At 42.3% G+C, this 18,169-nt stretch overlaps 1 protein-coding gene across 1 annotated transcript in view; it reads right to left on the bottom strand.

Moving 5' to 3' along the window:
* Window positions 1-4,121: 4,121 nt before the first annotated feature.
* GORASP2 (golgi reassembly stacking protein 2) overlaps window positions 4,122-18,169 on the bottom strand; it is a 29,716-nt gene continuing 15,668 nt past the window's right edge. Inside the window, exons 5-10 of the mRNA XM_057551309.1 lie at window positions 17,318-17,448; window positions 13,917-14,049; window positions 12,095-12,218; window positions 7,911-7,997; window positions 6,786-6,896; window positions 4,122-5,173 (exon numbers count right to left, since the gene is read on the bottom strand). Coding sequence (XP_057407292.1) covers window positions 4,833-5,173; window positions 6,786-6,896; window positions 7,911-7,997; window positions 12,095-12,218; window positions 13,917-14,049; window positions 17,318-17,448 — 927 coding nt within the window. The 3' untranslated portion in view covers window positions 4,122-4,832. The remainder of the gene's footprint in view (window positions 5,174-6,785; window positions 6,897-7,910; window positions 7,998-12,094; window positions 12,219-13,916; window positions 14,050-17,317; window positions 17,449-18,169) is intronic.

The following is an 18,169-nucleotide window of genomic DNA, read 5'->3' as shown; positions in this document are numbered from 1 at the left end:
TTGGTCCCTAAAAAAGAGAACTGATGATATATTTCAAGAGATTTGGTTGTTAAGGTAAATAACTAATGGGTTTTTGGTCCCAGAAGAGGCTGGGGAGACCCAAATTCCTGTCACTGTCCCTGTCATTGTCCAGACACCCACGTCTCCCCCAGGTTTATAGTTTAAGGGACTGCTTCAAATTTTGTCAACCTTAGCGCCCATTTCACCATGAATTATGGATCCAAAATAATGTCCATGAAAGATCTTGTTTTCTGATCCTGGATCCCCTAGGCTCTGGACCCTCCAACTTTTTGAAGCCCAGGCTTCCCACTCATCCCTACCAGGATAAAACTTCAGATGCCCGTGGACCGGGCAGGTGGCAGAAACCAGTGGGCCAGGTGGCAAACTGGTGGGTGTAGGCTCAAGGGGGCATTTGTTTCCTTGTGGGGCTGAGGAACTAGTGTTGCCAGATGTGGGGTAAGAGAAACCAGAAATCTGGATTTATGTGAAATTTTCTGATTTTTGAAATGTTGGCAATTAATTCACATTTAAAAATATACAGTGTGGCTCAAAGGAACCAGTCTGGAGGAAGCTACCTCTTGTTCACTGTGTAGACTGTCCTACAGAGGGCTTTGCACAGGGCTGGCTCAGCTCCTTACTTCAGTATTTACCCCAAGAGCCGAGGCCTGTTTCTATCTAGTGCCAGGAAATATGGTGCAACCTTAACTGTAATAACAAAGTCCCTGAGCCCACGTCCACCAGCAGATGCAGTGTGCTTTCTCATTGTTTGAACTGGCGAAGAGTGACCAGAGGGCACGGTGCTCGTGTAACTCCCTGGAGAGGCTGCTTTTCCTGCACTGGTCAGTCCTCAGCTGCTCTTTGACAGCGAACTCTGTCCCCAGCCCTGGAGCTTGTGGGTGCCTCTGCCACTGGCCGCATCCCTGTGAACAGTGCATTCTCTCTGTCTCTGTCCCTCTCCAGCTCCCAGAGTGATGCCAGCCTGGGAGTGGTTTCACCTGCCCTTCCGCTGGCCTGTGGTTCTGGCGTTATTTCCCCATTCTTGTAGTTAATCAAACTGGCTCACGTGTAAGAAGCTGACAAAGGAACGTGTTGGTAAGCAAGACCAGAAACTGTTCTTCCTAGATCTACTACAAACAGTATCATTGATAAAAGGATCCCTTCTCTAACGTGTGCACTTTGCTAAGTGGTGGAAGTGTCAGTAGACAATGGACTTTCTGTTGCCTTATTACTTCAAGTTATAGACCAGCCTGTCTCAATTATCACCCAGGAGGCGGTGCAGGCCTCTGCTAACTGGACCTGGGGAGGGGCAGGTATAATGAAGGAGACAAATGGGTTTAGTGTCTCTCATTCCCTGAAAAGCTTTCCAGAACTCAGGAACCCAGGAATCCATATTCTCATAGAAGTGGTTCCAATTTGACCCCCCTTGCTCGGTGGTCAGATAATTAAAGGGGAGGCCGTCACCCACAGGCCCCGGTCGAGCCATTCTTGAACATTAGTTGCTGCCTCACAAATGGGGAAAGTCTTTTTCAATTCACTTTCTTCTTCAATTTTCAGTAATTGAGCTAAAGCCAGCTGCTCTAAGGTAAGCGTGTTTAGTATGGGACTAAGCATAAAACAGGAACACAAAGTGTAAAGATGAAGTTATCCTCACAGACTATTCAGTTACCAAAGTGGCCTTCAGGTGACAGCAGCCTCCCGAGTCTCCTCCGTCTGCTCTGAAGCTCCTCCTCCCTCCTTTCCGCTCATTTCAGGGCTGACTGTCCCTCCAGCTTCCCCTGCTAGACAGGCTTCCTCAAGTGCAGATGAGCTTGTCCGCACGGAAATCCTCCAGTGACTCCTGTTTTTTTTTTTTTAAATTTTTGTTTTTATTTATTTATTTATGGCTGCATTGGGTCTTTTGTTTCTGTGCGAGGGCTTTCTCTTGTTGCGGCAAGTGGGGGCCACTCTTCATCGCGGTGCGCGGGCCTCTCACTATCGTGGCCTCTCTTGTTGTGGAGCACAGGCTCCAGACACGCAGGCTCAGTAATTGTGGCTCACGGGCCTTGTTGCTCCGCGGCATGTGGGATCTTCCCAGACCAGGGCTCGAACCCGTGTCCCCTGCATTGGCAGGCAGATTCTCAGCCACTGCGCCACCAGGGAAGCCCTGACTCCTGTTTTTAAGACAAAGTCCCAACTCCCCAGCCCGGCACTCAGGATCTGGCCCCGTGCGCTCTACTCCTCACCATTCATTCTTCTAACCTCAAATGGTCTCTGCCCCTCCTTTGCCTAAATAATTCTTCATGTCAAATGTCATCTTTCAGAAATCTTCCTGCTCCCGCCCCAGCACCCTGGCCAAACTGCCTCCTCTGGCTCCATCGAATCTTGGGCAAACGGAGGTGCTGTGCGGGGGCCACGTGAGGGCTCGGCGGGGGCTGCTCACGGGGCCTCACTAGTCACTCTTCTTCCTCCTCAGTACATGACAGCATAGGCTTCATTCCTCAGCCTCCCGTTCAGCTAGAAGTGGCCATATAACTCCACACTGGCCAGAAGAATGTAGGCCAAGGTGCTGCGTGAAACTTCTCTGAAATGTCCCCCAAAGAGTGGGGCTGGCCCTTCTCTCCTGGCTGGAACGAGGCGGGCATGGCGGGGGCTCTGGCTGCCATCTGGGCCCATGTGACGACCTTGGAAACGGAAACCACACCAGGCAGAACTACAAGACAGGAGCTGCGGTCTCTGACATTGCCAAGGGCTGGTCCTGCCTCCAGCCAGACTGCCTCCAACTCTGAACATGGGAGAGAAAATAAACTTGCTTGTTTAAACCACTGTTATATTGAGAACTGTTCTGATAACCGGGCCTGTTCAAACCAGCGCCCTCCCTGTCACTGCCTCGTGCCTCTCACGTGAACGCAGGCACACTGAGTGACCCAGGGGTTCGAAGCTAATTCTGACTGCCATCCTCACTGCGGGGCACACCTCCATGGTTAGAGCGCTATCCTCGAGTGCCCTGAGCACTGACCACCCATGCTGTCCCTCTACAAGGCCACAGTGACTGGTCTACTGGTAGGGGCACTATCTTTTACATCCGTGTTTCTGGCCCCTGGTACAGGGTATGCTACTGTCTATAAACACCGAAACTGGTTTTTCTGAAGGAAGCAGAGAATATCTAAAGTAAGTGTTTTCCACCTCAGGAAGATCCAATGAGCCAATCTGGGCCAAGTCTGTGCCCATCTTCCAAGTGAGTACTAAGAATCCCTCTCTCTCCCCAGAGCTTAGTATTTTTTATATGCTTATATAGACATTCTTCTGGGAAGATGTCATCAGGGCTGCTGTCATCCTCAGATGAGAACTGTGACCTCACAAGAGTTAAGAATCACTGCACTGGAAAAACTACTATTAAAGAAACTGTCTTTAAAGCTTAAAAATTACTTACTTGCTTTCCATTAAGTATCTCCTTAACATTTTTAAAAAATATGAACATCTTTTAGAAAGTAATAACAACTCAACTTTTCCTATCCTGGAAAGTAAAAAGTTGTAACATTTAAGTTATGCTTGTGAATATTTTCCCTACCTGTTATAAGCTCCATTTCAAAAAACAGGATTGTTAACTGAGAGAAATATTCCAGAAATATTTATAATGCAAACAGAAGGAGCTATGATTAGAGGTGGAGCCTTCTTTTATCACTTAGCTTTAAGTATAAACCCGGCTCCAGAAATGGACCTATCCTAGAAACTGGCTGGCACTGGGTGGGCGCTGATAACTCTAGTTCCCAGCTAGTGATCACAGACCAGTTCCGCGCGCTGCTCCCCCAGCAACATTCATGCTAGTGCCAGGTCAATAACCGATCAATCTTTCATCTTATTTAAAAAACAGAGATATAATATGCATTTAATTTCATTCAATAAATCCATTCCACATAACTTACCATCTCTTAGAAAATTCAGGAGACAGCAAACGTCAGACGTGAAAAATTACATGAACGCAGTGTGATGCACTGGAGAGGAACGAATGCACCATGGCAGTCAGGAGTTGTAATTTAAATGTACCACAAGAAGAAAAGCAAAACTACTGTAATTTATTGCTGTATCTATGCTTCCCAGTATAGCTATAATATTATAAGTAGCTACAAAGTGCCACCTTCTGGTTTAAAACTGTGCAACATCTTTATTTCTTTTTAAATGCCATTTTTTGGTGGACGTATAACAACGGCAGCAGTTACAAAATGTTGTCTGAGTACTTTTGAGAGCTCAAAACAAAGATCTGTGTATAGGCTGAATAAAAAGATGTTCAATTAATAGTGCACATAGTGTAACTTTAACAACATCTTTCATTGGAATTTTCATGTAAACCTTAATAGAGATATGACTCTCAGAGACCAAAAAGTAAAATATCTTTTCCTTTCACGGTTTACTGAGGTGGTCTGCATTCTCGCAAATGATTTACAAAATACAAGAAATGTTGCGTGTGGGTATTAGGCATAAAGTATTTCATTTTCTTACAGAAGGAGCAGCAGGAGGACAGGGGGCCTAGCAGACACCCTGTCACCACCTTTCCCAAGGACGGACGCCCCCAAGAATGGCAGTGGAAACCTGGCAGCAAGCCACCCTTACAATTCTTTTTGGTTGTTTTAAAATACAAGCACTACCTGACGTTTCCCTCCCCGGCCCATGAGCCCCACCCCCACTTGGCAGGATACAAACCCACGTCCTCTTGCTTAGTCTTCCCCTTAGAATTATTTACAGGATGCTTACAGATACGGTACAAACTAGTATGAAATTAACGATAGTTTGCATTTCCAGACACACTCCTGTGGTGAAATAAGCACACCACGCCAATTCCGAAGGCCGGTCCAAAGCTAAGGTGACTCAGAGGCGTTTGCATCCGTGACCGCAGAGACAGGCTTCTTGCTGGCTGGGATGGATTCGCCGACTCTGTCCTCAACAGTGGCCGGGGCCTTGGGAGTGGGGGGCGTCACACCCACGGTGAGTGCGGACGCGGCATCTGCCCTTGCAGTGGTCGGGACAGGGTCGGAGGGTGGGCTGCCGGTGGGTGGGAGAGAGGACAGCAGCTCTGTGGAGGCTGCTGCGGAAGAGACCTCTGGAACCAAAGGGAATGACGGGAGGAACTCGGATGGCATGGGGAGAGATGCAAGGCCAGGTAAGTTTTGGGGAGGCAGGGAAGGAAGAGGTGGCAAACCTAGGACAAAAACGGCATAGATCACACATCCTCCCAGCACTAGAAGAGCAGCAGTCAGCATCACACGACTATTAATTTGCATTTCGTTAAGGAAACTGAAGCTGAGGAGAGACAATACAAATCACAACTTCTGATTATCCTCAGTTGGAGGCCAGGACAGAGTTAAATATTCACTGCAGGACCAGCTGGCCAGGAGGAAAGGTTCCCTCGTGTGACTCAGCCCAGAGCTCAGGGAGGAAATGACTCTCCCAGCCAGGATGGACAGGAGCCCACCCAGCCTGCGATGCAGCTACACGGAGTGCCCAGCAGGAGGACTCCACTCTCCCGGGCAAGCTGCAGGTGGATTTAAGCTGCCCTCTGGACAGACAAGAGGAAGAGGAGACACAGGGGCCAGGCCTCCTGTGAACATTTCACAAGGGAGGGGCCTGCTGTGTAGCCCCTGGCATTAGCCTCACCAGAAGTACTCAGCCTTTATAACTATTTATAGTATAACTATTCATAGTACACTTGGCGGGTTTATTGTAATGATTTTTAAATGCAGATGAAGGGAAAGAGTATTACCTCTTTAAGAAACAAAGGAAAAGCAGGTTGTAAAACAGGTTTGCGGCAACCTGGGGCCTGGTGAAACCCTTAATGCTCTTAGAGTCTGTCAATCTGGGGAAAGGGCAGAGCCAGAAGCCAAGAATACAGGGCACAAAAGAAAAGACAAAGGGAGCACTGAGACAGTAAACATTAGTTTGAACTTACTGACTTCATTTGTTTTTTAACCCATTGCGCTGAAAAGCAAATGGGTTAATGAGGATGGGTAACGAATACGTGTAGATGATGAGTGTTACAACAGGGGCCGTTAGAAACGTGGCAATGTACACCACGGTGTAATAAGATCACTCGTTGACATCACTGATAGGCCAAATTCCTGAGATTAGCAATTAAAAGTCAGACCTGACTTGTGGCCATCTCAAAGCTAAAGATAATCTGGGCAATCATTAACCAGAAGAGCAGACTTTTGGGGACATTCTGCTGCTTCATTTTCATCAGTGCATAAAATCTGAGTGTAAACACTCTGAATATCTGTGAACTTAACTATTTGTAGCTAAAATCTCTCACAGTTTTTGTTATAAAAAATTTGTTAATAATGAAGAATATTTATCAAGCAGCAGGCCCAGCTAGCCTCAGCCACGCAAAACAGGTATCACTACTCCCTGGGTGGCAGCTGCCCAAAACATGAGGAGAATCACAGGGAGTTCATCTGCCCCCACTGAGTGAACTGCACACACCTCCCATCCAACTCAGCCCAGCAAGGCCACGCCACTGCTCCTGATTTCTGCAGCTGGCCTTTGTGGTGCTTGAGCTGTCAGGCGCAGGAGAGGAGAAAGCGGGAGGGGGGGGGCGGGGGGGGGAAGGCAGCCAGGCAGAGGAGCATCACAAAGACACTCCTCCTCCTCTTCTTTTTCAAGCTTTTTAAATAAAAAAGATTGATTTTTATTTGAAGCAGCTGAAATTTGTTAAACTGATCTGCCCTTGCCAGAAAAAGACTGAAATAGAGGACTGCCTTTCCTGGATAAAGCTTTTTATTAGACAGAGTCCTAGGAAGGCAAGATGGACAACATACCCGGGTTCATGAGCTCTGGTAAGCTGACACCTGGCACAACGTGCGGGGCAGGGAGGTTGAGATTGGGGAGGGCAGGGAGGTTTGGCAGTCCTGCTGGTAAAGGCATCAGACCTGAAGAGAAGGCAGAGGACAAAAGATAAACCATCCAATCCTTGCATATTGAAGAAAATACTACCCACTTCAAAGTGAGAATACCAGAAGTCCACTTACCGTGTGGCAGTTTTGTATCGTAACAACAGTAACAATAACAAAATCTCTCCCAAGTGAAGCATCCTTCTATACCTAAGTGATTAGATGGCTAAGTGGGTAAGGGTTAAAACAAACACACACTTCTGAACCCGAAAGCAAGAATGATGCTGGCCTGTGTCTTGGAGAAGGGGCTGATTTATCTCAGCAAATATGGAACTGATTTTCTTTGATGGTTGAGGTTTACAGTCTCTCAGCTTTTTTTTTTTTCTTTTTCCTTTTTAATTTCAGACTTACAGTTGCTAATTTATATGAGGAATCCCCATGTATATCTTCCACTCAAACTTCTCAAATGTTAACATTTTACCACACTTCCTTTATCATTCTGTGTGTGCACACATTTGGTTAATGGCTTAATATGTCTGTGTAATGACATCTTTAGCCATACAATTAAAGGCTCTCACAATGCAAGTATATTTGATCACTGAAATAATATCTGATCGTTATCTGCTGGATAAAGGGACTTGGTCTTCACAGTAAGTGAAATAAACAAAAATCTAACCTAACATTAGAGCTACTGAAGACTCAAGTAAGGACTGCTCTCCTCCACGACACAATGTCTTATTCACTAAACAACGACCAGGAAGCCCTGTGCTGAAGGACGGACAGTCTATATACTCCTTATTCCTGCCTCAGGTTGCACTGGGGGCAGGGAGGATGGTTGGCTGGGGTTAAGGAGCCCAAGGCTCAGCAGCTGACTAGCTGGTGACAGCAGTTCATTGCCACTTGGTCTCACTTATCACAAAGTTACAGCAGAGATAGAATGAGAGTAAAAGACATAAATAGTCACCGCAAAGGTATAAATTTTTTTCACTGTTTTCTAAGATGCAAAATATCAGTAAAGCTATTGTTATTACATATATGTCTCCAGCTGCTTACCTGGTAATGTAGTAGCTGGGTTCATTGGCGGCACAGAAGTGAGGGACTGGTTTACTTGTGGTGGCAATAATGGTACTGTTGGTACACCTAAAATAAAAGCACAACCTTTTAAAAATTTCAGTTGATAAGGAATGAGCAGACTATCTCACACAGTCTTCAGTCCCTTCCCTCCCGCCGTGGTCAGGTCTTCACTCAGTGTGACTTTAGTCAGTTGGTCTCTGGCTGCATCCCTGCCACAGCTCATCCACTTGCTCTGCCCTTGGCCCTTCGCAATGGCTGTTAGCAGACCATGAGCCAAGAGGGCAGGGGGCTCTGCAAGCCCTCTGCAGCTAAGTAAAACCGGGAAAGAGTTTTACTCCTGACCTAAGCAGGGCTGGATTAGAAAACTGTTTTGGAAATTTGGAAATGGGACACAAGGATCCTACTCAGTCTCTATTTGGCTCCTGACCTAAAAGCCCACGTACACCTGGGGCTGCTGGGGGGCTATGTGCCCCATGAAACAGTGAATTCTGGTCTGTGAAAGAGAATGATGTACATGGCCTGAAAGAGACAAAAGAGCATGTGGACCTCCAGAGATGGGGAGAATGACCTGGCTTCCTGAATCTTCATTTCCTTTTGACCTTAGATTCTGGGACACTCCTTTGAAGTCTAGTACATTCCCACTTTTACTGCTGTTAGTTTGAGGAGGTCATGTTCTTTACATTCAAGTAACTCTTACGATACCACCTAATAAAGATTACCTATTAATGTTTACCACCTACTCATGTGGGAGGTTTTGCTGATGTCCAAACAACAGTAATACTGCACATGGATTCTAGATTTTGTCTTACAGAGATCTGCTTAAATATGGTAGCAAGAATGAATTGTGCCTAAAAGTCTGAAGCAACCATTTTCAGATAGCTTTTAAAATTTATTTAGTAATGTATTTACTTTTTTGCAGAAATTGGAGCCATGCAAAAATAGAAGAGGGTTCTTTGTTTTATCAGATTCTCAAATGGGTTGGATGGTTGGTTGGTGTGTTCAGTCTTTAAAGTTTGGGTGGGGGGCACCTACTATATGTCAGACATTGTTCTAGGCACTGAGGAACTTTACAGGATAAAGAAAATAGAAATCACTACCTTCTGGAAATTTACATTCTGATAAGGGGCAGAAAAAGAAAGGGAGACAGGAAGTGTGAGAGGGTCACATCGATTAATGTCATTTCAAAATGATATATTCATTTTCTGAAAATTTCTTAATCCAAAATTTTCAAATCTACAGAGGTTTTTTTTTAAACCACATACTTTAATGTTTCTACAGTTACTGTTTGGGCTACTTTGCAGCAATGTAATTAAAGCAAAGACAGAAAAATAAATGCTTAACAAAAAGTGGTTTCTCACGTGTTATAATGCTAGAACATTTGAGTGTTTTTAAATTTATTTACTCAAAGTGAAAATGCTGATTTCTTTCAGTCTCCTTTGAGCAATTTCTGCTTTATTTACGTCTCTATCTTTTAATATTCAAGAAACCATTTCTCTACAGTGTAATAAGACCAGGGATCTCAGTGCATGCGCTTACATGACAATATAACTGTAATGTAATTAGGGAAGATTTAAAATGCCTCTCAAAAGAAACTGGAACTTGAAGAGAGATGTCAGCTATCTCCTAAAGCCAGAACACTTTGCACTGGAACACTTACTGTAAAGCCTGGTGAGAGTTATCAGACACAGATTGGATTGCTGTCTTGGAAAGTCTATTCAGGAATAAACTAAAAAACCATTTCTTACATCTGATGCGATGTAAGAAAAAAATCTTAATATCATAAAAAGAACTCAAACACTGCTTGAATGAAATAAACTTTAAAATCTCTTCCAAATGTATCCATGACTTGATACTGATGACATTAACATTTAATGTCATCTAGGAAATATTCTAAAACTGGACTGTGGTGATGATTGCACAACTCCATAAATTTACTAAAAATCATTGAATTCTATACTTGCAGTGAGTTAATTTTATGGTATGCAAATTATACCTCAATAAAGCTGGGAAAAAAACCCAGCAAAGAGCAGGGGGTAGGGAGGTAGGTTACCGTACTGATAACTGGTGACGCTGGGCGGTGGGGGCTGGTTGTACTACTTGTTACGCAAATGAATCTTTATTAATAGTCATCTACTTTTGAATATGTTTCAAGTTTTTAATTATAAAAAATAAAAAATTTAAATTTCATACATATCTTTGGGAAATAAAACAAAGACTCTGAAAAGGTCTGAGATTTGAACCTAGGGGACAAACTCCAGGGATCATACTGTTGACCTTAACTGCATCTTGATGGGCTGTTTTAAATCCATTCGAGAACAAAGTGGAATATGATCAAATTTGGAATATAAGTATTAAAAAAAGAGCTCAAGAATAAAAGGCTATTAATGAAATAAAACTAAACAATGACACAGTATTTCATCCACTTAGTCAACATTAATTGAGTATATAATATACTCTTGGTATAAAGAAAGAAAACCAGAAAACAGGAGATTTAAAAAAAGGAAAGGATAATTCAAAAAGAGTCATGTACCACAATGTTCATTGCAGCTCTATTTACAATAGCCAGGACATGGAAGCAACCTAAGTGTCCATCAACAGATGAATGGATAAAGAAGATGTGGCAAATATATACAATGGAATATTACTCAGCCATAAAAAGAAACGAAATTGAGTTATTTGTAGTGAGGTGGATGGACCTAGAGTCTGTCATACACAGTGAAATAAGTCAGAAAGAGAAAAACAAATACCGTATGCTAACACATATATATGGAATCTAAAAAAAAAAAAAAATGGTTCTGAAGAACCTGGGGGCAGGACAGGAATAAAGATGCAGACATAGAGAAGGACTTGAGGACATGGGGAGGGGGAAGGATAAGCTGGAACAAAGTGAGAGAGTGGCATGGACATATACACACTACCAAATGTAAAACAGATAGCTAGTGGGAAGCAGCCGCATAGCACAGGGAGATCAGCTCGGTGCTTTGTGACCACCTAGAGGGGTGGGATAGGGAGGGTGGGAGGGAGACGCAAGATGGGGGAGATATGGGGATGTATGTATATGTATAGCTGATTCACTTTGTTATAAAACAGAAACTAACACACCATTGTAAAGCAATTATACTCCAATAAAGATGTTAAAAATAAATAAATAAAGGAAAGGGAAAAATAAACTCTATCAACATACCAAGTTAAGAACTGTATCATGTGACCAAGCAATTCTAATTTCTGGGTATATAACCAAGAAAAATGAAAACATATGTCCATGCAAAAACTTGTACACAAATGTTCACAGCAGCATTATTCATAATAGCCAAAAAGTAGAAACAATCCAAATGTCCCTCAACTGATGAATGGATAAACAAAATGTGTCATATCCATGCAATGGAACATTATTTAGCCATAAAAAAAGATGAATTATTAATATATGCTATGACATGAATGAACCTGGATAACACTATTCTAAGGAAAAGAAGCCAGAGAGGAAGGTCACAGAAGACCACACATATTATATGAAATGTCTAGATTAGAAAGAGAAGTAGATTAGTAATTGCTTAGGCCTGTGGGATTGGGGGAAAACAGGGAGTGACCGGGTACAGGGTGTTTTTTGGGGGTAATGAAATGTTCTAAATTGATTGAGGTGATGGTTGCAAAACCCACTAAATTGTATACTGTAAATGGGTAAATTGAATGCTATGTGAACTACATCTCCAGAAAGCTGTTGAAAAAAACCAAAACAAACAAACAAAAAAGGAGTATATTAGGTAGAACAAGGAGTACAGAAAAAGAGGAGATAGGCGTATGTCCCCTGAGCAAGACTGAGTCCCTAGGAAAGGAATGGTAAACTGCTCACTTTTGTATCCCCAGTGTCTACTACTTAGGGGATATGCAAACATTTGTTGAGTAAATAGAGCTATTAAACAGAAATTAAAGGTAGAATCCTGACTCTACAACAAGACAAGCCCAAGGTCTAAAATTGTCTGAGAAGAGGTTCAAATGCCTGTGATGATTTAGTACCAGCTTTCAGACAGGGCCTGTCAATGCAGAGCACGTTTACAGTTTTCAAAGTACACTGGCAACAACTTTTAAAATTCTACAGCTTGGGACAGAAAACAATATCATGTAAAACAAAGTAGACTGAAAACAGAATCTATTTTTCTGCACACCTGTACTGAGAACATTACTGACAGCTGGTGGAGTTGAGCTAACAGAAAGTCCAGACAGACTCTGTTCAATTTCTGTAGTTCCTGGTGATGACAAAGACGGGGGATTAACTGAGGACAGCTGGACCTTCCAAAAAAAAGAAAGAAAAAAGGAAAATTACTCAAATTTACTTAAAAGAAAATATAAATATTGGCTCTCACCAGTCCTACAGATACCTTTTTCGATCATGTACTAACTGTCAAAAGCTTTCACCTGGCACTTTGGCTTTCAGACACTCCTTCCTAATTTTGATACGTGCCAAGGACCACGCACTGTAAACATCTCCCCCTCCTGTCACTTCCAGTCTTTTAACACATGGCATCTAGCCCATCATACACACTGTTCTAGCCACTTTGACACCAGGAGGAGATTCTCTCTCCTCCTTCCTAGCCAGCCAAAAAAGATTATACTCAACCCTTAAAGCACCACTGCTTTCTTCTTCTTTGAATTCTCAGCCAGTTTTGTGTTTTCAATTTTCACTGCTCATGGAAGAAGTCAGCTGAAGTCTTAACACCATGATAGATTCCTTAAAAATTTCTTAAGATGTCTAACCTCATGAGTCCTCCTTACCTTTTCTCATCAATGAATGAATGTCGCAGCCAGATCTCTACCTTCTGGGAGCATGGGGTGGGGGTGGGAATGAATCTATATGGACACTCCAGATGGGTGGATGGGTGATTTCACCTCTGAATCCTCCAACTTATGCCAGCTCCAGCACCCTCTGGCACATTCCAACATAACTTGTATTCTGGCCCTTCTCCCTAGCTGCCATTTCACCCTCTGGTCTTCTCAGACTGCCCATAGCGCCTCATCTGGGGCAGAGAGCACTGATTGGGGCAGCAGATATGGTAGCAGGAGTCTAAACATACAACAACACTGGTTCTGGTCATAAGCCAATGGTGGATGGGGGTGAGCAGAGGTTACACTTCCCCATAGCTCCCCTTCACTTCCTCTAGAACTGCGGATGGCCCAACCATGCACCATAAAATGACAGTGGCAGCAGCCCTTTCTTTACAACTGTAGCATTTTCTTTTTGAATGTTTGGTTTTTATTTAGTCATGCAGAAGAGTTAACTGTCCTGTAAGGCCTGCACAGGAAACATTTTAAAAGCCTATAAGCCTGCACAAATACCTCTTATTCTTTAAAAAGCCTCGCTTTGATCCTGTAATACTTCCCACACCCCTAGCTCTCTTTGCTTTCCCAGTCAAGTTTCTTGAAATAGGAAGCAGCAGCTATCATCACCTTATCACTCACCACTCACCCTCTATCTCCTGTAAGTTGGTATCTGCATCCCATCAAGCCTTAAGTTGCTCTAGCCCGGGACATGTTTTTTCACTCCTTCTCTCACCTGACTTCTCTGCAGTACCTCACATAGCTGCCTATGTCCCCTTTCCTGAAGCTCTGTTCTCTCCCTTTGGCCTTCTCCTGAGCTTCCTTTGTTGAATCCCCGTTCTCTGCCCATCCATTTAAACACTAGGGATGTTCAAGATTCTGGCCTCGGTCCTCTGACCCACCAAGGCCCAGTCCCTTGATGATTTTTATCAATGTTCATTGGATTAAATTACCCTCTCTCTGCTGATTCCCAAATCTGTATCTCTAGCCTTGCCCTCTTTCCTGAAATCTAGAACCAGAAAATATCCATTTGGATATCCTACAGGAACTTCAAATCCAGCACTTAAATATTTAACTCATCATCTGCCCAGTCTCAAATAAGTGCTACCACCCCACACATCTACTCATTTGGGTGGAAAGTTATGTTATAATCAGGCAGTAAAGTTATCTTACCTCCATAAATCCATCTTTAAGAGGAGTAATAGGTGTACCAGTCATCTGTCCTGGAAGAGAAATTTTCTTTCCTTCTTCAAATGGGCGTGTAGGTATTCGATGCAAATAACCATATCCAATGCCACATCCTAGGCTATGAAGATATTTTTTTCTTAAAGTTTTTGTTATCAATCACAGCTTGCATTTTTGAGGTTTTGAAACAGAAAATCAAATCTCCATTCTTTTAAATACTGTCATCTTATCAAAAGTCTCCTCTGATAACCCTTTATTAAATAGCACCCTTCTCGCCACCACAGACACTAACCGTACTCTCCTTTATTTTTCTTCAAGTATTTATCACCATCCAACACATTGCATATTTATTTGTTTATTTTGTCTCTCCCAATAAAATGGTAAGGTCCTTGAAGGCAGAGACCTTGTTATGTTTACTGCCTTAACAGTTCCTGGCACATGGCAGACACTAAGTAATTATTTGCTCAATGAATGACATATAGCCTTTCCACTGAAGAGCTCCAAGCCACTTTTTTTTTTTTTTTAAATTTATTTATTTATTTAGGCTGTGGTGGGTCTTCGTTTCTGTGCGAGGGCTTTCTCCTGTTGCGGCAAGCGGGGGCCACTCTTCATCGCAGTGCGCGGGCCTCTCACTGTCGCGGCCTCTCCCATTGCAGAGCACAGGCTCCAGACGCGCAGGCTCAGCAGTTGTGGCTCACGGGCCTAGCCGCTCCGCGGCATGTGGGATCTTCCCAGACCAGGGCTCGAACCCGTGTCCCCTGCATTGGCAGGCGGACTCTTAACCACTGCGCCACCAGGGAAGCCCCTCCAAGCCACTTTTGTATGTTGATGTCATTTACACAACCTATAGGTCTATTTCAGAACCTGACACATATCAATCCAAATTAATCCAGGTTCCTTCTAATGCATCCTCCCAATGCCACCAGAGATATCTTTCTAATAAGATACAATCACTTTCCAGAGTGATCTTCCCATAGTCTGTTGTCTTCTTTCCAGAGTCTGTTGTCTTCCCAACATTTCCTTTTCCTTCTTCCCTTTGGAGAACTACTCCTCTGCTGTTCTGTGGAGCGCGGGTGGGACTGTCAAGCAGGGGGCCTGTCCTGCCCAAAACAAGGAGTGGCTCATGACCAGAGCCAGGCCAATTTACCTCTCTTGCCCAGGGTTGCAAATCTTGGAAGTGACAGAAAAAACCAAAATGGCTTTATCCCTTCAGTAGAAAGTGATGAAATTGCCAATTAGTTCTTCCTTTCTAAATCCCTAAAGGTGTCTGAGTCCTGTCCTTTCCCATTCTGAGTCTTTGATTATATGAGTGACTCCGTAGCTATAAATTCATGTCTGCTGCAGCTGGTTTCTACTATTTGGAACCAAAGAACCCTCACTGTTACAATATTATAGAACTAACACTACCCGAAGTATATCCAAATTCCAGACCACGGTATTTAAGGCTTTTCACAATCAGGTTCCAAGTTATGTTTCCATCACAACTGCTTTTATTTTCCAAACTACTTGCACTTTCTGAGTAGGACATGCACAGGTATCACTGAGTCTCTCTCCTGCCAGGGCATCTGTTATTTCCATGGGTACTACTACCACCAAAAGCTGGGAGAGCAGGCAGTGGCCAACTTCGGCTTTTCCTTATCCAAATCTGATTTCATAAGAATGCTTCATATTAAAAAATTACTTGTTCCCTCTTCTCTCACTTTTCCTCCCTTATACCATCAAGCTGCAAATTTTACTGAACTGGATCTCAGATAGATTTAGAGGAAGAAAGAAAGATTAAATAATTTATACTGATCAATACAAGCCTTTCAGAGGTAGCTACATTTAAAAACAAGGTGCTTATCAATCAAAAGGACTAAGTGGTGGTAGAGAAGGCACTTGAGGCAAGAGTTTAAAATTTAAAGACAGCCCAAGAATGAAGCTAAGAAAAATGTGCTGTAATGAAAGCAATGTGGTCAGCCTCTGAGGAAGGAATGAAAACCAGAGGCACATATATGCCAAATGGGGGCGGACTCAGGAAAGTGGTCTGTATGGGCCTGTCTAAAGCAATGGCTGATCAGTGGTACTAAACCATGTCAATAGGAAAAATGTCTTCCATAGAAAAAGAATAACTGCTAAAGTCTAGAAAAGAAGGGCTCCAAGAACAAGAATGTAGCAGTGTTTAGTCAACAGAATTAAAAATTAATGAACTAGTAATGTTCTTTGCTGTTGAACTTCCCCATCTAGAATCTCTTCCTTAGACTTTCATTTCATGCTCACCAAGCAATCTTGTGGTAGTAATAGGATCTAAGTATTATTCTAACTGGAGAGGGGGTATTTTTCTGTTGTAAACTGAAAATTTGCCACTCTAATGAAGACAGAAGCTTCTTTGCAAATTTAGTTTATATGAGGCAGTCCCTCTGAAATGAAATCAACTTTGAATACCTTAAGAAGATCATCTTTCTGTGTGTTTACAAACCTGGACAAAGGACAGTGATAACTTGGTCAAGTATGGCCCCCAGACAGGCCACATTTTCTATCTCATTTTCTCAAATTGCAACAAGTTAGCATTCTGGTGACAATATACATTTAGCTGTAGAACCTCAGGTAGTGTGGGTAAAGGTACTGTGAGCAAACAGGCTTTCTCCGTCTGCATCAACTAAGTCATCCTTTTCCCAGCAAGTGCTGGAACTTTTAGAAAACACTGGTAGAAGTTTCCAAACTCCAGGCTTTCCTATAATTCTGGTTTACACTCAACAATTCCTCAAATTAAAAAAGGTTCTTAGAACTTTCAAAATAATGAAAAATTTCAATTTAAATAGTAGACAGAAGACCTAAAGATACCATGTTAAGTCATCATGCTTTGCTTTGGTCTGGCCTTTTGAAATTAGGGAACTGACTTGATGAACAGTCCCAGAAAACTGATTTTATAAAGTTTGCTTTTCTGCTTGGCTTGATCCTCTTTCTAAATTGCTTTTTATTGTTGTTGCAATTTTGTCTAACTTTTGGTTAAAATCAGCCTGTCCATTTCTAAAAGGTAACAGTTTCCACAAAGTGCTAAGAAATTTCCCCAGCAGCTAGAGAAAGTTATACTGTATTGTCCCACTGCTGAGGAGGGAATTTTGGGAAAATAAAATAAAACTGAGAACTATTTTACTAAAATAACAAAACAAAAAAGTTTGTTAGTTCTTAGATCAGAAAAAAAAGGACTGGGTATGTGTACCATGCTCACTAAATATGTGCTTTAAAAAAATGAATTATTGGATTCAATATTCTAGGTCAGCTCTTTCCTTTTCTCAAGAGAAGTCTTACAATAAACCAATAACTTGTTTCAAAATAAAAACAATGTTTACAACATATCTGACTGGTAAATTTAAGTAGTCATAACTTAGTCTAAAAAATGACCTTACCTGCCTTCTCCACCCCATGCAGAATTTGGTGTAATAATCACTTCTCGACAGTTATCAGTGTCTGTATTATACACATAAAGTTTCAATGGTTTTGCTTCATGTGTTTCAATAAGGCTGAACAGATCTTCAGACTGCAAAAGCATTACAGGAGAAAAATGTTTTTGTTACTGAACTTTAGAATAGTAGGTCTCGAACCTGACTAATATCTAAAACAACAAAAACCTAAAACAAACAAACAAAAAACACACCTAAAACAACAAGAACGAAAAAAACTACACACACAAGAACCAGATTCTGGGCCCTGCTGCTAGACATAAAAATCACTTCTTAAAACCAATACTCCAAACGAGGTTTAATTCAATATTTTACCTATCTACACAACGCAAGGCCTCATGTCCAGTTCTGTAAGACCTAGTCAGCAATTTTAGTATAAGTCTTCTATACCCAAATTCTACATATTCTGCTTACTATCCATTATTAAGACCTGGTTCTCTGGGCACCTTATTTTTTCTCTCATTTGTGATTTAGCAATATATACTTCCACTAGCTAACAGACAAGGAAAAGGATCCAACTAATACAGCTAAGCCAATTTTGTTACCTTAGAAAGGAAAAGAGAAAAGGAAATCAATAATCAAGATGAGGATTCGATTTAATCTTGAGGTACAAGAGATTTCTGACATATACCATACACAAAATCTGTGCAATTGCCACAGAGTGTATGTTTTTCCTCACAGCTGTACCTAGTAAGACACCTCCCAGATTTCTGTTTAACACCCTGGAGCGTAAGCTATCTTGATCAACAAAGACCTAAATTTCAACTTTAAATGTAAAGTGTGCAAATATACTTCTGA

The sequence above is a fragment of the Balaenoptera acutorostrata genome, chromosome 8, assembly GCF_949987535.1.
Source record: "Balaenoptera acutorostrata chromosome 8, mBalAcu1.1, whole genome shotgun sequence".
Lineage (NCBI taxonomy): Eukaryota > Metazoa > Chordata > Mammalia > Artiodactyla > Balaenopteridae > Balaenoptera > Balaenoptera acutorostrata.
Note: the sequence above shows the minus strand (reverse complement) of the source record. Positions and strands in the feature narration are given on the sequence as shown.